General features: G+C 35.5%; 1 protein-coding gene across 1 annotated transcript; it reads right to left on the bottom strand.

Moving 5' to 3' along the window:
• Window positions 1–20,944: 20,944 nt before the first annotated feature.
• LOC107804408 (serine/threonine-protein kinase-like protein At1g28390) lies at window positions 20,945–22,744 on the bottom strand. Its single transcript, XM_016628289.2, has one exon. The coding sequence runs from the start codon at window positions 22,476–22,478 to the stop codon at window positions 20,985–20,987; it is 1,494 nt and encodes a 497-aa protein (XP_016483775.1). The 5' UTR covers window positions 22,479–22,744; the 3' UTR covers window positions 20,945–20,984.
• Window positions 22,745–23,066: the final 322 nt, after the last annotated feature.

Below are 23,066 nucleotides of genomic sequence, written 5' to 3'. Positions count from 1 at the left end.
TCGCTTTAGGGAAAATACATTACATTATCTTTTGAACGAAAAATGAAATAGGTCTTAAGATTCATTATACTCAAATCATTTTAGTTTACTTGATCTTCCCCTAAACAATTAATTTGTTTTAAGAATGAGAATCTGTATCTCATCATAGAGACTAGAGAGTGAACTAGAGCATGAGAAAATAGAAAGGGGGATTTAATCCAAAAGATTTTTCTACAATGGATACTTTATTTTGTAATTTAGTGTTTGATTACTTGAGCGCCAAATACTAGGTGTAAGTTATCTAAAACAAAAGCATACTAAGTTAGGTTCTGAAATTAACAGATCTAAAGTTTGAAAAGAGAGGAGGTTACATCATTATGAAGGAACTTTGAAGTCATTAAATTCCTAAGATGCATGATTTGAACCTTAAGCCTCTCAACATCGAGATTATTTTCAACTAAATCAACTTATCTTGACATTTTCTTTTGCTTTTGGTTAAGCTTCCAGGCTATACATTTCTTCTACCATGCACGATTCAATCCATTGACCTCCGCACAGTGTAGGGTTTTGAAAATGGCATTATCCAAAAGACAATTTAGTATTTGTTGAACCTTGATATGTTCCTTTCAATCACTTATGAAACAGTATTATAAGGTTTAATTGGAATTTTTATATCTATTCCCCCGCAGATCTGCTAAATTGTGTACTTGAAACTTTCTCAAACCCCACCCTACATAACGTTTTCTTTCTTAGCTTTTAGAGTGATGGTGGTGGAATAATGGTGGTCAACTCTGAACTATATCGCAAAAAGCTGAGGGATAAATCTGGACCATTTTGCATAATTCAAAAGCATATTTGAACGTTTTCACTTGTGAAAGAGGTCCATATGTTAAAATAAAACCTCCTCTCATTATTCAATAAACTCAAATCTATACCACTTTTGTAAAGTCAAGTGCAGATCTGACCCAACTATAGCACTACTTTTAACACTTCTTTATTGAATACAATAGCATAACGTGTATTCGCATGTTTTACATTGTTAATCCTAGAAGTTAAATCAGTTTTAGTTCAGTGACACAGAGGAACCATTCCTTCTTGATGATATAAAGGAAGATGTTATTTGATTTGAACAAAAGAATGTGACTATATATATAGTTCTGAAATTAAGAGAAGATATTAAAAGAGAATAGGAAGTTATATCATGTGATGGAACTTAAATTTAAATTAAGATGCATGATTTGACTTTTAAAGCCTCCCTACATCGAGGATCCTATGTTGTTCCTTCGTCTAATCACATGAATTTTCAACTAAATCCAACAACGTTTGTCATTCAATTTCTTCTCCCAAAATTCAATCCATTGTCCTCTCAACAGGTTTGGGAATAGAATGGGCCCAATGACTTCTATTTGTCCAACCTTGGCATGCTATTTGACTTCTATCTGTCCTATCAATCACTTAGGAAACAGTCAGGTGCAATAAACTTTTATTATACAAACGATTCAAAGAAGAAGCATGTTCGACCTATCGAAAACAACATTTCTACATGTATAAGGTTGGGATAAAGTCTGCGTACACACTACCTTCTCCAGAATTCACTTATGGGATTCTACTTAATTTGTTGTTATTGTTAAGGCGAGTCAGGTGCATTCAACTTTCATTATGCAAACCATTCAATGTTCGATCATTCGCGCGTAGCGTTATCTTGCACTTTTGCACGAAATCATTTTTACAATTTGAACTCTTAACTTTCGGGTCACACGATGTTATCAGTAAGTTGCAGCCAGCCCAATCTTTCGGAGTCACACCAACAAAAGGGAGTCCGTAGGAATTTGGAAGGCAGTCAAAAATCAAAATTTTAAAGTCCCAATTTAGATTTCAATCGTGGGCCTTGAACTAAAGGTACAGCTGTGGTCCAATTCAATAAAAGATCAAAGAGATAAAGTCATGTTATCAAAAATAGTCAAAACAATTATCAATGATATACAACATTCAAGAAACCTAGGTAAAAAAGATTTTTTTTTTTTCAACGGGCATGGTTGAGATTTTTTGAAAACATGTAAATGAGTTAATATATAAAATTTGAGAAAGATTTGAGGTGATTGCACGGGTTTGGACTAAAAATTTATATCAATGATATATAACATATAAAAACCTAGGAAAAAAAAGTTTTTTTTTCTTAATGGGAATGATTAGAATTTGTTGAAACCACATAAATAAGGCAATATACAAAACTTTGAGCAAGATTGGAGGTGATTTGGACTTGTTTGGACTCAAAATCAGTAGTTAAAATCAAGTATAAAAATTTTTCTGTGGTACATGTATCTAACATATATCTCACACATAGGTATACATGTATATATCAGGAATATACATTTGATACATATGAGATACGCAAATGATATATGGGGGTATATAGGGAATACACATCACATCTTCTTTCATGTTCAACATCTATTTTTAATTTCATTAAAATCACATCAAAACTCCACTAAATCATCCCAAAATTGGGATACAAACTCCTTGAGTTGTTTCTAATTTATCCCAATAACACACACACGAAACAAATTTTAATTTCAAAACCCAAAATTTTAAATTAAATTTTTTGCGAGTTTCAGTGGCTTTTCAATAGAAGTTTAGCTTATTTTCTTCACTTTTTAAGCAATCAAACAGTGTTTCAATCTCCACTTCAAATGTTATATTTTTCCAAATTTTAAAGCACTCTTATACATATGTATTTTATCTTTGTTTTGACCCAAAAAAATTACTAATATTAGTTGAAAGATGGTAAAAAAATGGAAACTAAAAAGAGGGAATAGAATCTGTGTCACTCAATTCTAATCACCATAAATGAACCAGAAATTAATGATTAACATTGCTACTACTCACTGTGGAATGGAGTTTTATAAATTGGCTAATATTGATAGCATATTTGCTCTAAAAGCCCGAAATGAGTAGTTTCCCCCAAAAAGATAGGCGGGATGACCAATATATTGGACTAATATTGATTCTAAATCAGAATGCCAGGCTTGCAAGAAAAGAATTTGAAAAGTGTAAAGCCAGCCACCTACATATATGATACTAACAAGTGCCAGATTAGACTATGATTTAAATGATAAATATGCATCTACTTCAAAAATGCTTTTGTTTTCTTTAAGGAAAAGGAAGGTAGTCAGTGCTGTTTGATTTATAAGTTAACCCAAATTTACATCTCAACTTTTGGCTACTTAACCTAAGGTTCAAGCTCCGTTCGGGATCCAGGGTAATAAGATTTTTCTCTTAGTGATAGAGTAACATTAGATCAAGATGAGGGGTGTACATGGATCGGGTTGGTTCGATTTTTATTAAAATCAAACCAAACCAACTATATCGGTTTGGATAGGTTCGATTTTGTCGGATTTTTCGGGTTTTTTGTTACATGAATAATATATCAATCTTGCTTTGTTAAATTTTTTATAAGTAAATATATGTTTAATAAAAATTAAAAAAATTGACAAACATATGATGTATTAAAATATTTTTATTTGACAATTTTCTTAGTAACACATGATAGTTATTTTTGTAGTTGTCTGATAATAATTTTTTATTGATGTACACTTTCAAGGTTAACTGAATTTAATATTTAAATATAAAAATCAATATGATACCTAATAATGATATGCTCTATTTAATTTTCAATTATCGAAATACCACTTCAAATTCGAAAAAGATATAAGAATCTAATAGATCTTGACATATGAATATGGAATAACACAGAGATTAATGCATTTCAGTAACAATTAATAAGAAAGTGATCATACAACACATTATTTAAAGTTAATAAAAATGGAGCACTTCATATCCTATTAAATATTATATCACATAAGAGAATCCCAAATATCTAGATATTTTTTAAAGAAAATTCTATATAAAGTCTTAAAAGTATATATATAACTTATATATTTATGTGTCGGTTTGATTCAGATTTTTTTTATTCAATACCAAACCAAATGAAACCAAACATCATCGGATTTTTTAATCGGTTTGATGCGATTTTTCGGTTCGATTTGTACCCCTAATAAAAAGTTTAATTGAAATGACAAAGAGCAAATATGGCTGTTTCCCATACATTAAAAGAAAGACGATAAATTGACTGTAGTTTAGACTTTTATGCATTCAGTAACTTTTGTCGAGACCATATATATATATATATATAAAATATGTATGTCCATTTATTACTCCGCTATAGATAATCTTCCTAAAAAGATTATTCGTTTGGTACTTTATTGAAGTTTATGTACAAGCAACTGATGCAGGCAGGTTGCAAGCAACTCAATGAAATGATTTGCAGCAGCTTCATATGAAATGATTTTCTTGAGTTGCTCAAGCAGACAACTTACAAACAGCTCAAGAAAAGCCTCACAACTGCTTCCTTTCTTCTATAAATAGAGGAGTTTTCAGTTCATTATGTACATCAATTTGAAGTTGAATAATATATCAATTTCTCTCTATACTTGTCTTTACTTTACAATATTTATTTATATATATATATATATATATATCATTTGTGGAGCCTTGTAATAAATGAATGCATCCAAATGCATATTTTCCTCCTCCGAATTATATCAAACACGTGTTCCTCATAGAGTTGTGCAATGATTTGACATCTTTGGTCAAAATTAACTACTTGCCTTGGTCAAAACTACTTGATATAAGTGTTAATTGATGCCCTCAGTTACGATTTACGTGAATCTGTTTGATTGGGTACGAAATTTAAGAAAAAAGTTGGGTACGAAATTTAAGAAAAAAATGAAGATTTTTGAAATTTGTGGTCATAAACAAGTTAAAAAGTGGCCTAGAGTATTTGTGTGGTTATTAAAACTTTTCATTAAGGATATATTTGTAAGTTTAAGCTAAATTATTTTCAAATTTAGAAATGGATCATTATTTTTAGAACGGACCAAAAAAAAATCGGGAACGGAGGGAGTAGTATACTAGAAGAAAGTCTTGCAGTTGCTTCCTGAAAAGCCTCGCAGCTGTTTCCTTTCTTCTATAAATAGAGAAGATTTCAGTTCATTATGTATATCAGTTTGAAGTTGAATAATATATCAATCTCTCTCTATACTTGTCTTCGATTTATTTACTTTACAGTCTTATTTTATAAAATGTTATCAACACAAGGATCTGATATTTTGAGCACTTTATTGAGTTTAATTTCTTGCGTGCATCCAAATGCATATTTTCCTCCTCCGAATTATATCAAATACGTGTTCCTCATAGAGTTGTGCAATGATTTGACATCTTTGGTCAAAATTAATTACTTGCCTTTGGTCAAAACTACTTGATGTAAGTGTTAATTGATGCGCTCAGTTACAATTTGTGTGAACCTGTTTGATTAGGTACAAAGTAAAAAAAAAAAAAAAAAAAAAAAATTTTGAAATTTGTGATCATAAATAAATTAAAAAGGGACCCAGAGTATTTGTGTGATTATTAAAGCTTTTCATTAAGGATATATTTGTAAGTTTAAGCTAAATTGTTTTCAAATTTAAAAATAGGTCATTTTTTTTAGAACGGACCAAAAAAAATAAATTCTAGAACGGAGGGAGTAGTATACTAGAAGAAATCAAGCAACTAGCAACTAGTTACATTTCTATAGTATGTAATGAAAACCTTTCAAAGGGCAAGAACCAGAGAGAAGCTTTGCTGGCCTTTTCTATCTGTGTGTTGCAATATATATATTTCTATACGTACCTGTTTTGCATTTTCCCGTATATATAACCTTTTATAAGTTTGATTAAATATAAATCTTTTAGATAGTAAGGCCACTCTACTTTTAGGATAATAAAACTAGGTATTTCAACAGAATTTCCCTAGGAACAAATTCATTAAACATACTTTTCATGACTAAATAAAAATTAATCAAGTACAAGAATTTGAGAGTTCGTCATAATTTAGTTAAATCTATTAAAAATTTAGCGGCTATTGTTGGAAATGAAAGAAGTAAAATACGAGTACACAACCAAGACGAAAAAACGGGTCAATTGGTTTTGTGGCTCTTTACAAACTTGTGTTTAGTTTTATGATCCTACATCTTTTTCTTTTTTATACATGAGAGATTTACTTTTATACGTAATAGATCTGTCTTTTACACATAAAAGATCTAAAAATGTCACTTTCTCAATTTTCAAATTGTAAAGGGGTGTGATGTACAAATAACACCTAAGAACTCCTACACAAGAAACCTCATGGAATAAATTGCATGAGAGAAGGGCGGCCATCTCTTATAAGGGTTTTAGGCCTTCATGGTTTTTTACAATGCTAAATTTAAGAAAATATCTTTTTAGATCTTTTACGTATAAAAGAAAGATCTCTTATGTGTAAAAGCAAATCTCTCATGTATAAAAAAAGAGATGGGGTCATAAAACTAAATACAAGTTTGTAATGGGCCACAAAATCAATTGATCCCTCTTATAATTTGGACAAATTATGCGTCGCTTGGGCTAAAAATACAATCTTAAAATTTGGGGGGGGGGGGGGGGGGGGGGGGGCGGTGTCTAAAGTTTTTAAAATAAAATTGAAGCTGTAAATGATTTCCACCCTTATATTTTAAGGTTATAAACCAAATGGGAAAATTAAACTGCAACATGAAATAATACTAAAAATTGGATAGTATAATAAAGAAATATACAGAACAAAAAAGTTATTCGATGATATATAAGTCTCTTCAATTTATTAGAGATTTTATTAATTAAAATTCAGACAATTTAATTGAGAACAATAGAATAAACTTCAAAATAAAAAAATATTTCAAGAGTAACAAAATATATGATAAAATATTAAACAAAATAATATGTTAATAAAAATTTATATTAACGATGAATAATACTAAACATTGGATAATATAATAAAGACAAATATAGAACAAAAATGTTATTCAATGACTATGTAAGTCCCTTTAATTTAATAGAGATTTTATTATTGGTATATCATATTGGCAAATAAAATGACAATTAAAACTTATTAAAGCAATACGATCTAATGTTCAAACAAGCCCGATCATTATTTAATTTAATTAATATTTTTTAATATTGACGGCGCATCGCGCGAGTATGACTACTAGTTAACATTAAATATTGTGGGGAACAGAGAGAGAGAGAAAGGAGCATCTATTGCCTCCCATTCCTCAACTGGGAATCCATTCCAAATTTACTAATTTTGCTATTTCTTCCAGTCCAAAGAAATTAAACATCAGACAGACTTGTCCACAATTGAATATAGCCCTAGTAATATGTTTAACGACAAACTGCAGATAAACAAATAAAAAAAAAAAATAGTATTTCTAGTGGTTGTACAAACACATAAACAACAACAATCGAGGATAGTGTGTACGCAGACATTACCCCTATCCTGGAGTAGAGAGGCTGTTTCCGATAGACCCTCGGCTCTCTCCCTTAAAAAATTCCCCACCTTGCTCTTGGGGTGACTCGAACTCACAACCTCTTGGTTGGAAGTAGAGGATGCTCACCACTAGAGCAACTGGTTGTACAAACACATATTGGTCAAATTTTGTTAAGTATGCTACTTGCATATAAACACCACATGTTGTAGGATTTTAGTGCAGGTAAGTCAAGAAGAATTAATAGCGGTCTTGGCTGATCTCTGATTTAGTATTAAAAGAAGTTTCTGGATTTCAGTAATAATATATGAATAAGGACATCCAATGATCCAAACTTCCTTCAATAACCACAGGCTCGTGATTCTTTCATGCCAGCTTATATATACACAAATTATGGATGTAAACAACACTAGGACAATCTGGCTAGCCTAAAGTTTTGAATATCAGGTCTACGAGGCACGATTATTCGTCAGTGGCGAAACCAGAAAATTTAATAAGAATATTCAAATTTTGAACATTCTTTACTATTGGGCTATGCAAGAGTATTCAAAGTCTAATTTCTAATCAATAACAAGTAATATTTTACCCTATATGTAGTAAAAAATTTCGGCGAAGGGTGTTCAATACAAAGCTTCGCCCCTGGTATTCGTCAATCAGTACGATATAGTATTTAAACATTTCGGTTCTACATTTTTCGGTATTTGATTACTTAAAATGTTATACCAATACCATACCTAATTAAATTCGGTATGGTTCGATTTTTCTCCTTTCGATTTCGATTTATTCGGCTCGAATACTAACTAGAGAATAGAGCCATGAACTGTAATATTCTTAATTAAGATACTCACAAATACAAACATAAAAATGTTATAAGCTCACCTGACTGTTGACAAAAATTTTGTTCGAAACCAGCAAGTATTAACCCATAAAGAGAAAAGAGGTATATAAAGGAATAAATTTGATCAGTAAAAATTTGTCTAGTTATTTAGAGTTAATTTCTGAACTTTAGAGAATCCAACAGGGACTAATCCAATAGATGCAACAACAATACATGAGTAAGAAAACACCCTGAAATCGCAAAATTATTACGTTAACTTGCTTAGCAACCTAGAGAATAAGACTTAAATATGTAGCTTACCTTATTCCTCAATTTTCCAAAAAAGGTACCTGAGCTTCATTGTAAGCCTTTACATGAATGCTAACGATAATGGCAGTTCAAAGACCAAGAAACTCTGCATAAGGATCTCATAAATGAGCAAGGATCGAGTCATATAACTTAGTCAAGCTTTCAAACCAAGCTGAACAAAACTAAGAGAAGCAAATGCCTTGCCCAAACTTTACATTCTCTTGAGCATTTTCTCAAGCACATCGCACTCACAGATCTCATTTATGGTCTCACATAACATCTTTTACATGTGCAATAGGGAGCATATATAATATACCATAAATAAAATTTGTATTATATTGTATACGGGTAAAATTGGGGGCAATATTTTCCTCGATTCCCCAATAAGGAAACAAGAGGGAAGCATGGCTCAACGCAACTACAAGCAAGGCCGAAGGATCCCTCATATAGGAACTCGGGAGGAGTGAACGATGTATGTGGGATCGGGCACAATAAAATAACGGTCCCGGACCAAGTAAAGTTTCGTGATCAGGGAAAAGGAGGAACGGTTGGACATGGCAAGTAGGGAGCCGTAATATTCGTGCTCAATCGGATATTACGGCGCGAGTCCCGTCTGATATCAATTGTAGATCGACATTTATCGAAAAAGAAGATTTTTACCTTATTTAGACTTATATTAGGGATCAAATTCTCCTACTATATAAAGGAAAGATTTTTTTTTATTTTAACACACTGTTGACACGCATATCAAAGAAATAAAAGTTTATTTTTTTCTTCTAGATATTATTCAAAGTGTTCTTCAGTTATTCTCTTCTTTAATCGCAACCGAGTTTATATCGAGGGTCCGATCGAGGCCGAATTTCAGTGTTCAACTTAAGATCATGCTTGATAGTCACATTACGATTGGTTTGATTGTTCATTCTTTCTTTAATTAAATAACTTTCTTTCCTTAGATCATTCGTATTGATGTAAATCACGTATTCTTTAAACCGCATACAAATTTAATTGTTACTCATTTTTAAGAGTAAACAGTTTGGTGCACACCATGGGGCTAAGGATAATAGTGGCGATTTGATACGAATCTCCATAACACACCCTATTTTACGTTTATTCTTTGAAGTTTTGATTTCAGGTTATCCTAAGGGTGTCAAATTCTCAGTCTGCTCACTTGAACATTGACGATGAGTAAGGCCACCACGGCGAGAACAATAACGTGATACCTAGCAATTATGTGCCCCCTGTTGATCCTAATGGTGTCCCAACCGCCGACCCAGCCGATGCTAACTCACATGTTACCATCAACATCAATCTACCAACTGACCCCGCAAATAGTGTTCGCGGGGCATCCTGACAAACCGCTCGACAAGCGCCGAAGGTGAAGGTGATGGGGTGAGCTTGCGGTTGATTTTCGAAATATTTCAAGCTCAGCAAGCAGCAATAACGTAGTTATAAACCTAAAGCCACGCCCCTAACAGGGTCGAGCCCGGGCGGACCAGAAAAAATACTCGAAGGAATGGACAAGCTGCCATAGAGCCGGGTGAATTTGGGCCCGGAGAAACTTTCGAGGTGATGAAGATGCTCGAAGCATTGATAAAACAAGTGGAGTCTAGCGAGAAAAAGATAGAGGCCAACGATAAGAAGGTGAAAACTTATAACTCTAGGGTCGATCAGATCTCGGGAGAACCCCCGATATTGAAGGGGCTGGACTCCAAAAATTTCATTCAGAATCCTTTCCCCCCGAGCGCGGCACCTAAGCCGATCCCGAAGAGATTTCTAATGCCTGACATTCCCAAGTATAATGGGACCACGGATCCAAACTAGCATGTAACCTCCTATACATGCACAATCAAGGGGAATGACCTTGAAGACGACGAGATTGAGTCAGTGTTGCTGAAAAAATAAGGGAAAACCTTGTCCAAGGGAGCAATGATATGGTATCATAACTTGCCTCCAAATTCTATTGACTCATTTACTATACTTGCAGATACTTTCGTAAAGGCTATTGCCGGCGCCATCAAGGTCGAGACGAGGAAGTCAGATCTTTTCAACGTCAATCAGAGGGATAATGAGATGCTTAGGGAGTTCGTATCGAGGTTCCGGATGAAACAGATAGATCTGCCCCCCTCCCCCGGCCGCGGATGATTGGGCCGTTCGGGCATTTACTCAAGGGTCCGACCCCCGATGTTCCGTGGCTTCTCAGCAATTAAAGCAAAACTTGGTGGAATACCCGCCAGTCATATGGGCTGATGTCCATAACAGGTATCAATCGAAGATCAGAGTCAAGGACGAACAGCTCGGGGGCACTTTGGGTTTGTTTACCCTAACATAACAAATGACAGATCTAAGAGAATGATAGATCAGGAGCCAAGGCCAGTCCGAGATCGATACCAGCCATACGGTGCAGATCTAAGGGGAAATAGATTCAGGCACCACCCGACAAGGAACGACAAGAAAAATGATCAAGGACCGAGCAGCAAGAGCCTGATGAGCAAAAGCGATTTTGATAGGTCGCTCAGGAATAGGGAAGCACCAAGATTATCGGAGTATAATTTCAACGTAGATGTTGCAATTATAGTGTCGACCATAGGATGAATCAAAGAGACCAAGTGGCCTATGCCATTAAAGTCCGACCACACCTAGAGGGGTCATAACTTGGTGTGTAAATACCTCGGTACTCACAGTCATACTAAGAGAAGAAATGGCTAGTTTGTTCAACCATGGGCATCTTCGAGAATTCCTAAGCAAATGGTCCAAAAACCATTTCAAAAATAATGACGCCAACAAACAGGTCGAACAGGAGGAGCCCCAACACATTATCAATATGATCATTGGGGTAGTGGATGTCCCCAAAAGGCCAATGATAAAACGCACCAAAGTTTCGATCACGAGGGAAAAATGCACCCTGGATTACGTCCCGGAAGGAGCCATCTCGTTCATTGATGAAGACGCCGAGGGCATCATCCAATCCCATAATGACACGCTGGTGATATCCGTACTTATTAATAAATCTCGGGTTAAACTTGTGTTGATTGATCCATGTAGCTCATCCAATATCATCCAATTGAGGGCCGTATAACAACTTGGATTGCTGGACCAAATCATACCGGCGGTCCAGGTATTGAACGGATTCAACATGGCATGCGAGACCACGAAGGGTGAGATACATTTATTGGTAAACACTGGTGGGACCACCCAAGTTACAAAGTTCTACGTGAACAAAGGGAATATGAGATACAACGCCTTGTTCGGAAGGCCATGGATTCACAACATGAGAGCGGAGCCTTCGACCTTACATCAGGCGCTGAATTTTCCCACTCCGGGAGGAGTCAAAATAATCTACGGGAAACAGCTAGCCGTAGAGGAAATGTTCACTGTCGATGAAGTAGTCCCGGTGCCCGTGGTTGCGACATCAAAAAGCAGGGAACTGACCGAAGAAAAAGAAACTAAATAGCAATCAATGATCTCGGCCTCAACTGGGCCGAAAAAATAGAAGGAGCATGGAACGGACGATGAAAATGATTATGGCATCCCGAGATCTTTCATAGAACCTGATGACACCGACGCCACCAAGTCGACGATCGAGGAGTTGGAGCAGGTTATACTGATAGAGCACCTACCGGATCAAAAGTTATACATGGGCATGAGATTAACCCCCGAGCTCAGAAGTTTTGCCTGGTCCCATCTAGACATGACAGGGAACCCACCGGAGGTAACAACTCACAAATTGAGCTTGGATCCAAAGTTCTATCCGGTTAAGAAAAAGTAAAGTCCACAGTCCGAGATCAAACACGCATTCATCAAGGACGAGGTATCTAAACTTCTAAAAATAGGATCCATCGAGGAAGTTAAATACCTGGATTGGTTAGTTAACGTAATAGTCGTAATTAAAAAAGGAAATAAACTTAGGATGTGTGTAGATTATAAGGATCTAAACAAGGCGTGTCCGAAGGACTCTTTCCCTTTGCCTAACATCGATCGAATGATCGAAGCAATGGCCGGACACGAGATACTGAGTTTTCTCAATGCTTATTTCGGGTACAACCAAATTCGTATGGACCCGGGCGATCAATAAAAGACTTCTTTCATAATCGAATTCGACACCTACTGTTATAACATAATGTCGTTCGGACAAAAAGAATGTCGGTGCCACGTACTAACGCCTACTTAACCGGATGTTCGAAGAACAAAAAGGGAAATCAATGAAAGTTTATATTAACTATATGTTGGTTACGTCCCTGCGAGCAAAGGACCATTTGAACATTTGCAGGAAACCTTCGACATACTGAGGAAGTACAATATGAAGCTAAACCCGGAGAAGTGTGCCTTCGGGGTCAGCTCGGGCAAGTTGCTCGGGTTTATGGTATCTAATCGGGGAGTAGAGATCAACCCGAATAAAACAAAAGCCATCGAAGACATCAGAATAGTTGACAACGGTAAGACAGTATAAAGACTGACCGGGCAGATAGCCGCGTTGGGCCATATTTTTGATCGTCGGATAAGAGCCGTCATTTTTTCTCACTATTGAAAAAGAAGAACGACTTCTCTTGGACCTCGGAATGCCAGCAAGCTTTAGAAGAACTCAAGCGATACCTGTCGAGCCCTCCCTTGCCGCACACTCTGAAGGCGGACGAACAACTATACCTCTACTTGGCGGTTTTCGAGGTGACGATAAGTGGTGTCCAGGTCCGGGAAGAAGAAGGTACGCAATTTTCTATTTTTTATGTTAGTCGAACCCTAGGCGAAGCCGAAGCAAGGTATCTGCACTTAGAAATTAGCACTTACCTTTTTTCTAATGTTTTGTATATGTATTTAAAAAAATCACTAAATATATATATGAATTTGAGGACATTATAAAAACTTATAATCTTTAAATCCTTATTTCGCATGAGAGTTGATCGTATGAGTAGCGCAAGACACTGAACATTCTAACAAGTTAATGCACGACAATTATGATAAATGAAAAGCAAAATACATAAGTTGCCACCTGACCTATGGCCCAAATCCCCCTTACACACTTTCTGTGGACGATAATAATATTACACACGTAACCTTTCTAAAGTATATCTAGTATACACCTCCTTTGACCAGGTCTAAGCATGTGTAGCACAAAATGGTAGAAGCGCGTGAAAAGTAGAAGTAGACAATTTCTGACTTAAATGAACGGCCAGAAACAAATCCCTACAGCCATTTTCAAACAAATAAAAAGGCCCTCAACCCATCTCTTCTCAAATTGGATCCCTCTTCTCGTTATTCTTCCTCCTTGAAAGCTCGAAAGTTGCAGAAAATTTCTTCTTCTTGACATCTTCTTATGCGATTTTCTGTTGCCAATATTACCATCTTCTTCTACTTTTTCCTTCTCTTTTTCGACATTATAATTTCTAGGGTTAGAGGAAATGCATAATCTGAGAAAATATTATAATCGATTTTATATTCCTTAATAATTTTTCTCTTCGATTTTCAGAGGGACAGTCGCTCGGGATGTAATTTCTTTGTGTGGTTTGATCCCCAAACTCCAGAGCACTTGAAAATTATGATTTTGGGGATGCTTAAGAAGAAGTGGGAGTTCGATGCATTATTGAAGGAAAATAGGAATCAAAGAAATTGGAGGAGATTGTGTGTGTTGATTTTAATTATAATTGTATTGAAGTTGATTGTGTTTGGTAGTTCTAAAGATTGTTATATAATGCAAGACAATGAATGAAGCTTTTTGGTGGATTTTGTTTCCCTTTGTTAGAAATGAATGACATTTTTTGCAACTGTTAATGTTGTTTGGTTTGTGGTTGTTGCTATATGAGCTGAAAATGCAGATAATACAATGCTTATACAGTTAAATAGTGGCTGAAATTGCTGCCTGAAATACAGCTCAAATTCTTAAATACTGAAGTGGTAATACTAAAGAGATGAATCTGTCTAGGAATTTTCAGGGCAAAATGCAGATAATACATTGCTTACATAGTTAAATAGTGGTTGAAATTGCTGCCTAAAATACAGCTCAAATGTTGAAATACTAAAGTGGTAACACTAAAGAGATGAATTTGCCTAGAAATTTTCAATTTAAAACACATAGCATCATAGAGTAAAGGTGTTCATTACAGTCACCTAATAGCAGACTGCCTTAACAAAAATATAGGTTGACATCTTAACATCATACCAAAATAACAGCAGCCTGCCTTAACAAAATAGCAACATTCAATACACCACTTAACAGCAGTTCCAAAATAACCTAACAGCGGTTCCAAAATAACTTAACAATGTTTTACAATAACAACATTCAATACCAACTACATATATTTGTTCTTGGATGGCTGGGATGATGAACTTGCTTGACTTAGATTGGAATGGGATGCAACAGTTCTGAAATGGAATGCAACAGTTATTTCAAGTTGTCTTCTAGTAATGGCTGGTCTACCATTTCATTTTACTCCACTTGTTGGCTTGAAGGCACATTCATGAATATCTACCGAGGACCTCTTTTCACCACCATGAGAAACAACTCTTAGTTTATCTCTACCAGACTACCAAAACAGTAAAGTATTTAGTAAAGTAGTTAAACAAAACAAGACATAAACTTAAGTTTGAAATACTTACAGAAAAACTTATGAACCCACTGCTTGATTAAAACAGTCCAAACCCAGAACTTCTAGTTCCTCTTCCACTGCCTCTACCAGTTCATCTTCCTCTTCCAGGGGCAGAAGTAGTTGAAGCTGAAGGTGTATTACTTCCTTTACCTCTACCAGTTCCTCTTCCTCTGCCAGCAGCAGTAAAGGAAGAAGTAGTTAAAGCTGAAGGTGTTGGAGCAGTTGTTCCTGTTCCTGTTCCTGTTCTTGTTCCTCTTCCTCCACTTCTTTCTCTATAAGAAGCATTTGCGGGAGTAGAATCTGCAGGCCTTGGTTTCTTGGGGAAGCTCATTTTGTTGTGTCCATAGATACCTCAGTTTGAACATGTCATCTCTATACCCCTTCTTTAAAGCTTTCTAGACTTAGGATGTTCAGTTTCTTCTCTTCTTATTTTCTTCTTTGGTCTGCCAGGCATCTTTTTAATTGGTGGGGGTTTAATTAGTGGATTGGTAGATGTTGGCCACATTTGCATGTTTGGCACATGCTGGATAAATGTTGAATATGCCTTTAGATTAGTAGATTTGTGGTACCAGTAGGATATGTAGTTAATTGGCTCAATGTTCTTGAAGTGCATAGCAGCAATTGCATGAGCACAAGGGATACCCATTAACTTCCATGACCTACAGGTACAAGTCTAGGTTAGCATATTCACACTGTTCTTCAATACCAATCTTAATAAGGTATCCTAAACCTCATAGCCATATTCACCATTCCATTTGATTGTACGCCTCATAGACTGGGCCATGTTATTCTGGTACACTTTCATAGCAATTGGGGATATATCACATATCCATGTATCTGCAAACTCCCTCAACTTTTCTATTCTCTTCATCATCTTCACTCTGATTTCGTCCAATATTGTGATCAATGTCTTGTGTCTGGCAATAAGTATCCAAGCATTAAAGGTCTCACACATATTGTCGTCAATTATATCACATTTTCTGTCACAGTTGAGGTATGCTCTGCACCAAGTTTCCTTGTTATACCTCAATAGGTTTTCACATATCCCATTCCCAAGCATATTCAAGTTGTCCAGGTGAAATTTTAATTCTTTCACACATGATGCTCTAGCACACCTCCAGAAGTTGTTTCTTCTCTCTAATCCTCTCCAATCTTTGGATCAGTTTACTAATACATGTCTGGCACACCACCTATGTTCACTTTTAGACAACACTTCTGATACAACTTTAAGCAATCCCTGTAACATAAGAAGAATATATTAGTTGCCAACAGAAATAGAAATAAAAAAAATTAAATATTGACAGCAATGAAATCACCTTTTGCGTATCAGACATGATAGTGAGATCCTTTCCATCTTGAAGCTCTAAGTCATGAGTCACACATTTCAGAAACTATGTCCAAGTGAAACTGTTCTCACAATCTACAATGGCCCAAAAAATAGGGAACATCTGATTGTTGCCATCATTTGATAATGCTACAAGCAGTTGACCCTTACAAATGTCTTTCAAAAAGTATCCATCAAAGCCAATTATCCTTTTGTAACCTTCATACCATCATTTTTTCGTAGCATAGAAGCACACATAAAATGAATTGAACATAAGCTTTCCTTCACCTTGATCATCTACCTTCACAACACAAGTTGTACCTGGATTTGTCTGTAACAGAATATCTCTATAATCATAGAGTCTCTTGAACTCAGCATGCGCATCAACTATTATCTCTTTCAGAATTTTTACTCTAGCTCTATGGATAGTAGACCTAACAACATACATGTCCAGTTCATCCTTAATGAGTTTCTTCAGCTCTCAAACTTTCATATTTAGTTGAGACACAATCTTATCCATGTAATGCTTTGCAAGGTATCTGGAGTTGCAAAGCTTGTTTTTATTTATTCTGTAACACTTGCGGACATGACAATACTTTTTTACCTTAAAATTATTGGATCTGCCATCTTTGCTTGCAGCCAACAACCATGGACATTTTGGATGCATGTATTTTACCCTCACCTTTTCCAGGTTCATTAATATACTTTTCAATTTGAACTCCTTTTTGAATTGTATATATAGTAACAGCCAACCTAAAATCATCAACACTCTAAAAAATCAGCACCAACTCCTAGGTTATTTTCTTGACAGTTGGATCAAATATCAGAGATTTTTTTCTCCTCTTGGCAGCCACTCTCTCCTTATGTTCTTCATCAAATTCATCTTCAGCATCTGAAGGAAAGCTTTCAGCATCAGAAGACCCAAAATAAGGCTCATCTATCCCTACTAAGCTTGTGTACCTATTTTTCTTGCTACCAGTTCTTAATTCATAAAAACCAATATCAACTCTTACATCACCTAGGTTAATATCACCCCTATATTTTGGCCTTTCACTCATTTTCCTTCTATACTTCCTCAGTTCATCCCTACACTCTGCAAATTCTTCATGAACATCAGATCCATAATCATTATCATCAGGAACATGTAAGTCTACTCTATCACTCTCATCACTATCAAGATTATCAAAGTCTGAATCATTTTCATTGCCATCCTCACTCTCATCATCATCTGATTCACTATCTATTTCACTCTCTTGTTCTCTTGAAGGTGCATGAGCAGGTATAGGGGCAGGGACAAGTTCATTATCTTCCTCTAAGATTAATGTGTTATTAAAATCTCCACTATTACTCCCACTAACCCCTTTACTAGCCTCATTTATGTCAACAACATTGAAATGGACAACATGAGTCACATAAATATCTAAGGTATCCCCATTTTCCAATTCATTACAAATGTCTAATATAACCTTGTCCGTGAGAATATTTATCAATTTATTTATCCTATCCATTGGAAAAATATACAGCTCAACCACATTTTTAAATTCCATTAACTTAGTGTAGTTCATCAGTTCAATAAAAAATAATAAATCCACATCTACATCTAAAGTCAAAGTTTGACTACCCTCACATAACGAGCAAAGTTACCAGGAACTAAGACCACATCATGGTACCACTTGAGTGTAATCAATTTAAAAGACATTTTTCTACAAACAAACAAGGGGACATATAAATCGACTGCCACATGCAACAATTGAAAATAAAGAAATATAAAAGTGGAGACAAAGACAAGAGTATATCACAAATTGTTCAAAGCAATGGTATTACAATAATTACTTAAACCCTAACTTTACACACGGTTTACAAACACAAAGTAAATCTTTTTATAAAAAACTCTCTGTAAAGGCAACAACACGACAACTTCACAGTAATATCGATAATGACAAAAGATTCCCCTTTTAAAAAGTCCGAAAACCTTAAAGCAAATAGAAGAAATTTCAAAAAAACCCTAGGTTCAACCCACCCACTGCTAAAACAAACGGGTAATGCAAAGGGAAGAAAATTACTAACCTAAAATCGCATAAATCCACCTTCCATACAAGATGAAAGTCGCGCTTGAGATAGTCGCCGGAATCGCCTTCACCAGAGCTACTTCGAGATGTATCGAGAAATGAGAGTTAATTTGGGATAAATTAGCTCTAACCCTTTTTAGCGATGAGTCAGGTAAGGTCGGGTTGGATCAGGTTAATTAATAAATATAAGGGGTTAAAAATAAGTGGGTCAAGTTTATAAACTATAGTTAAACGCGTGAAATACACGGATGAACTTTTTACAGGACCTAGTCAAAAGAGGTGTGTAGTAGATACACTTTAGAGAGATTGCGTGTGTAATATTATTATTGTCCAAGAAAGTGTATAAGGGGAATTTGGGCCATAGGTTAGGTAACTTATGTATTTTGCATAAATGAAAATAAATATGGGCGGGCTAGTGCCGCTATACATAAATGCTCTTAATTTCCATCACTCTTGAAGGGGTTGAAGCATTTATCAATAGTTACGCCTCGATCATTAAACATTTCTAGCATTCATCCATGTTCAGTTTTACCTTTATTGTTTTTAATCTTCTAATATTGCTATCTTTAATTTTCGATTTCCTTGCGAACATGACATAGATGGTGCCGTTTTGATACATCATAGTTCATACCATGTTCAACTGTATCTCAATCGTCACTTTTTAAAAGGACAGAAAAGGAGAAGCAAAACTCCAAAAGTATGTGACCTTAGCCATTGTTTATATTTCTATTTAACAATTCTAATGAATAAAAGAATGTTAAAGAGATGAGTTCTAATGTTGGGCGAAAATAAGAAAAGCCAAATACTTTAAATGAAAATTTTATATATCATAGAATCAGGACAAAATACATAGTTTACCCATTGATCTTGCACCAAAATTCATATTACACACCTCTCCATCACGGGTAAACTTTTACACACTCAACATTTATAGAGTGTGTCTAAGACACACCACTTTGCCCACGTGATCAGTGCATATCTTTACCATCAAATGAAGCGCGTGAACAGGAGAATTTTTGTATCATATGTCAAATTTTTAGTTTAAAAAAAAAAAATTAAATAGGGTCAACTTTTTCCATGTTTAAAAATCACCAAACCTACCATAACTGCTCCTTGACACTTAGACTCACTTCTCTCCATCAGATCTACTCTTCTCGAATAGATCTACCAAGAATTTTCATCTCTCTCCTTGTTGATCATTAGTCTTTAATTTTATAGATTTTTTTGTTAAGAAATTATAATTAGAATTCAACAATTTAAACTCTTTGTAGCTCCACCAACTATTAAAGCTTGGCTCAAGCGTATGTACAGAAAATTCTTTTCTTTTCTAGAAAGCTTAGCGCGAGCTTTTGTCATGGCTAAGTTAAAACTTTTGAAAGGATGGATTTTTCAAAAATATCCCCAGCCATTAAATCTTACCTCAAGCTTTTGCAGATTAACATATTCTTTAAATTTGTTAATGGATAAATTTACAAATAATTAAATTGTAAAATTCTTAATCTTCTTCGCTAAGAAATGCACATTCCTCTTTATTATTACTAGTTACTACCTCGCTATTTCAATTGTGAAAATCGAAAGAGCACGAATTGAAATTGAAAGCATGGCGATGGCCGTTATGGTGGACATGATGAAGAAGATATGGATAAAATTATAATTTTATGTGTTATCTTTTTATTATTAGTCAGTGACACGTGTCACGACTTTATTGGTGTGTGACAAAACACATGCTTTGAAAATTCGGAGAAGAAAAAAATAGTGTGTCTTAGACACTCAAAAAAGATTGGGCGTGTAAAAGGTTGCCCATGATGGAAAGGTATATAACATGAATTTGGATGCAAGGTCATTGCAATTATTCCACCATACGGATCACTTTATCCGAATGTAACAGTGTAGTAGCAACTGCAAACGAGGTCGGCATGAGACGTCGGTTCTTGATTAACCTCCTTTTGCCACTATCTTTCTTTCCGAAAAATGCAGCCCCTACCATTAGTCGTCTATGAAGATCTGGGATTCGATATTGAATCAATACAACATTTCGTTCGGTTACCTCAGCAGTCAAAAAAAAAAAAAAAAAACGGGTAAACATTGTATTTTACGAATCAGCTAACACAATGGGAATAGTAGAGGCATGACTCATGAGTACATGGTATTGCAACTTTTCAGAGAAAGTGACCTGCATTTTTTGCTTCTTTTGGAATATGTCTTGTCTACATTAAATAGTTTGGGGGAACTGTAGCGACATCCAATCCTATCTAAAAGTTTACTGATATTTGTAAAGTAAGTTTATGGATAAATTTTATATTTACTTAGTTACATTAGATATAAAAACATGCTCTCATGTGTGGATTTGATTCAATTCCATAAGCAAACAAAATTTCTCTTTCAAGTTATAAATGAGTTTAATCATAGAGATCTCTTCCAACAAAAAAATCCTTCTCAAGACATAAGAAAATCTTAATGGTGAGAAAAGAAGTACAAACTAAAAATAGAAGGAAATGAATAAAACAAGAAGCAAAAGTTTTATAATGCAAATCAATTACTCTCCCCTTTGGGATTCTTTTCCTACATTAACTAGCAATTTAGACTCCTCTAATTCTTTTCCATTTGGTTTCTTTACAAACTTTACCACAACCCCATTACTACTATTGTTCTTGTTCATTAACCTTGTACTACTTTGTATCATGCCCATTGATCTTGACTTGCTCAACCTCACTGTAGACATCTTCACAGCCAATCCACCTATCCTCCTAACCGTTTGATTACTGTTACCTACTTCTAACGGTTCAGATTCAATCTCATCAAGACAACCAATAGATTTTGACCTAATAACGGGTTGGATTTCTTGCTTTCTATTTCCACCAATCACAACATTTCTTAATTCTACGCTCGTCACATTGGATACTTTCCTGTTTCTTCTACTTCCTACTCTCGAGATCTTGACAATTTCCATACTATCATCCAGGGGCTCGTACTTAACCACGCGCGTTGATTCTCTCACGCGCCCCACGCGCCGCCCTATGTTATTCCATATCGGCGAGCTCATCCGTTTATGCACCAATTTCAACCACTCCACAACTTCCGCCATCGCTGGCCGTTTTGCCGCCGTCTTTCTAACACAGCGCGCCGCCACCACTGCCAGCTGCCGTAAAACTCCTTCGTCCTCCGGCGAACCGATTCTCGGATCACAAATCTCTGCATACTCGCCAGATTTAATCAGTGGTACCGCCCAATCCACCACCGACGGCGGACTATAATTAACATCAATTGCATTCCGGCCACTAATAATCTCCAGCAGCAAAATCCCAAAGCTAAAAACATCGGACTTTGTGCTGAGATCGCCCGGTGCAAGATAAGCAGGATCCAAATATCCTAACGTACCCGCCGGCGGCGTACTTTTTACTATAACGTCTTCTACGTGTCCTCTCAAAGACAAACCAAAATCACCAAGACGAGCACTGAAATTCCCATCGATTAAAATATTCGACGATTTAATATCTCTGTGAATCACCGGCGGATTCGAACAATGCAAAAAATGAACTCCCTTTGCAATTCGCAGAGCAAAACGGACTCGTCGGGCCCAATTAGGAGGTTTAGAAGAAGAATGAAGCAATTCATATAAAGACCCATTAGGCATAAACTCAACGACGATTAATTTATTCTGGTTGTCGTCCACTGCGTAGCCCAGTAAGTTAACGAGCCCAGGGTGGTGAACGCGGGAAAGAATTTCGATCTCATTTTCAGCTGGGGAGTTGGCAGAACTGTTACGTGGTTCAGTTTGTTTGGTTTTTTTAACGGCTACGGTATTGAGTTTATTTTGATGAAGATGAGCTTTGTAGACATATCCATGGCTGCCTTTGCCGAGAAGATTGTCTTGAGAGAATGCATTGGTAGCTGAGTGAAGATCAGAGTAAGAAAATTCTCTGATTTTGAATGGTTTTTTATGGGTGTGATTCTTTTTTGTTAAGTTGGGCCAGTTGTAAGAATCGCAGGTGGAAATTGCAGATTCTGCATTGCATGAAAAATAACCCATAAGTTAATAAGAGGAATTATAAAAGTGTTGTAATGTCGGATCTGAAAATGAAGAAATATTGGCGAGGAGAGAAAGGGAGAATAGTGTAGTGGGAAAAGAGAGAAGGCAGAGGCCATAACTGAGGGAAGAAGGAAGAGTGAGTGGGTGAAAGTTTGAGGTGGTCGTAAAGACATAAAAAGCGGTGGTAAAAGGACGGATCTTTCTCTTTCTTTTATTTTTACAGCTTTTTTGAGAATACCGAATTGAATGGAAACTTGTGAAATGTGTTACGGATTACAAATTTAAATTGAAAATAAAAACAGAGGGAGAATATCGAATTGCTGAATACGTCCTTCAAAACAATATTCTTTGTAACAATTCGTCAATGAGTAAGTTTTATGTATTATAATACAGTAAAAATATATCCAATTAGATCAGTTAAAAATAAATTTTACATAACTATATTACTAGTAATATTAATTGATAACTTAAAGTTACATTGATGGTATAAAGAAATCGTCAAACTGTCACTTAATTCTTTTGTCAATATTTGATAGAAATTTCATGCAATTATCTTTTGACTATGTTAATATCAAAAATGTCTTTTGA

This window comes from Nicotiana tabacum, chromosome 12, assembly GCF_000715075.1.
Source record: "Nicotiana tabacum cultivar K326 chromosome 12, ASM71507v2, whole genome shotgun sequence".
Taxonomy (NCBI): Eukaryota; Viridiplantae; Streptophyta; class Magnoliopsida; order Solanales; family Solanaceae; genus Nicotiana; species Nicotiana tabacum.
This window is presented reverse-complemented; position numbering and strand designations above follow the sequence as displayed.

Bases quoted from the DNA above. Each gene is read 5' to 3' on its own strand.
- LOC107804408 (XM_016628289.2), bottom strand. From the start codon at position 22,478: ATGGGTTATTTTTCATGCAATGCAGAATCTGCAATTTCCACCTGCGAT.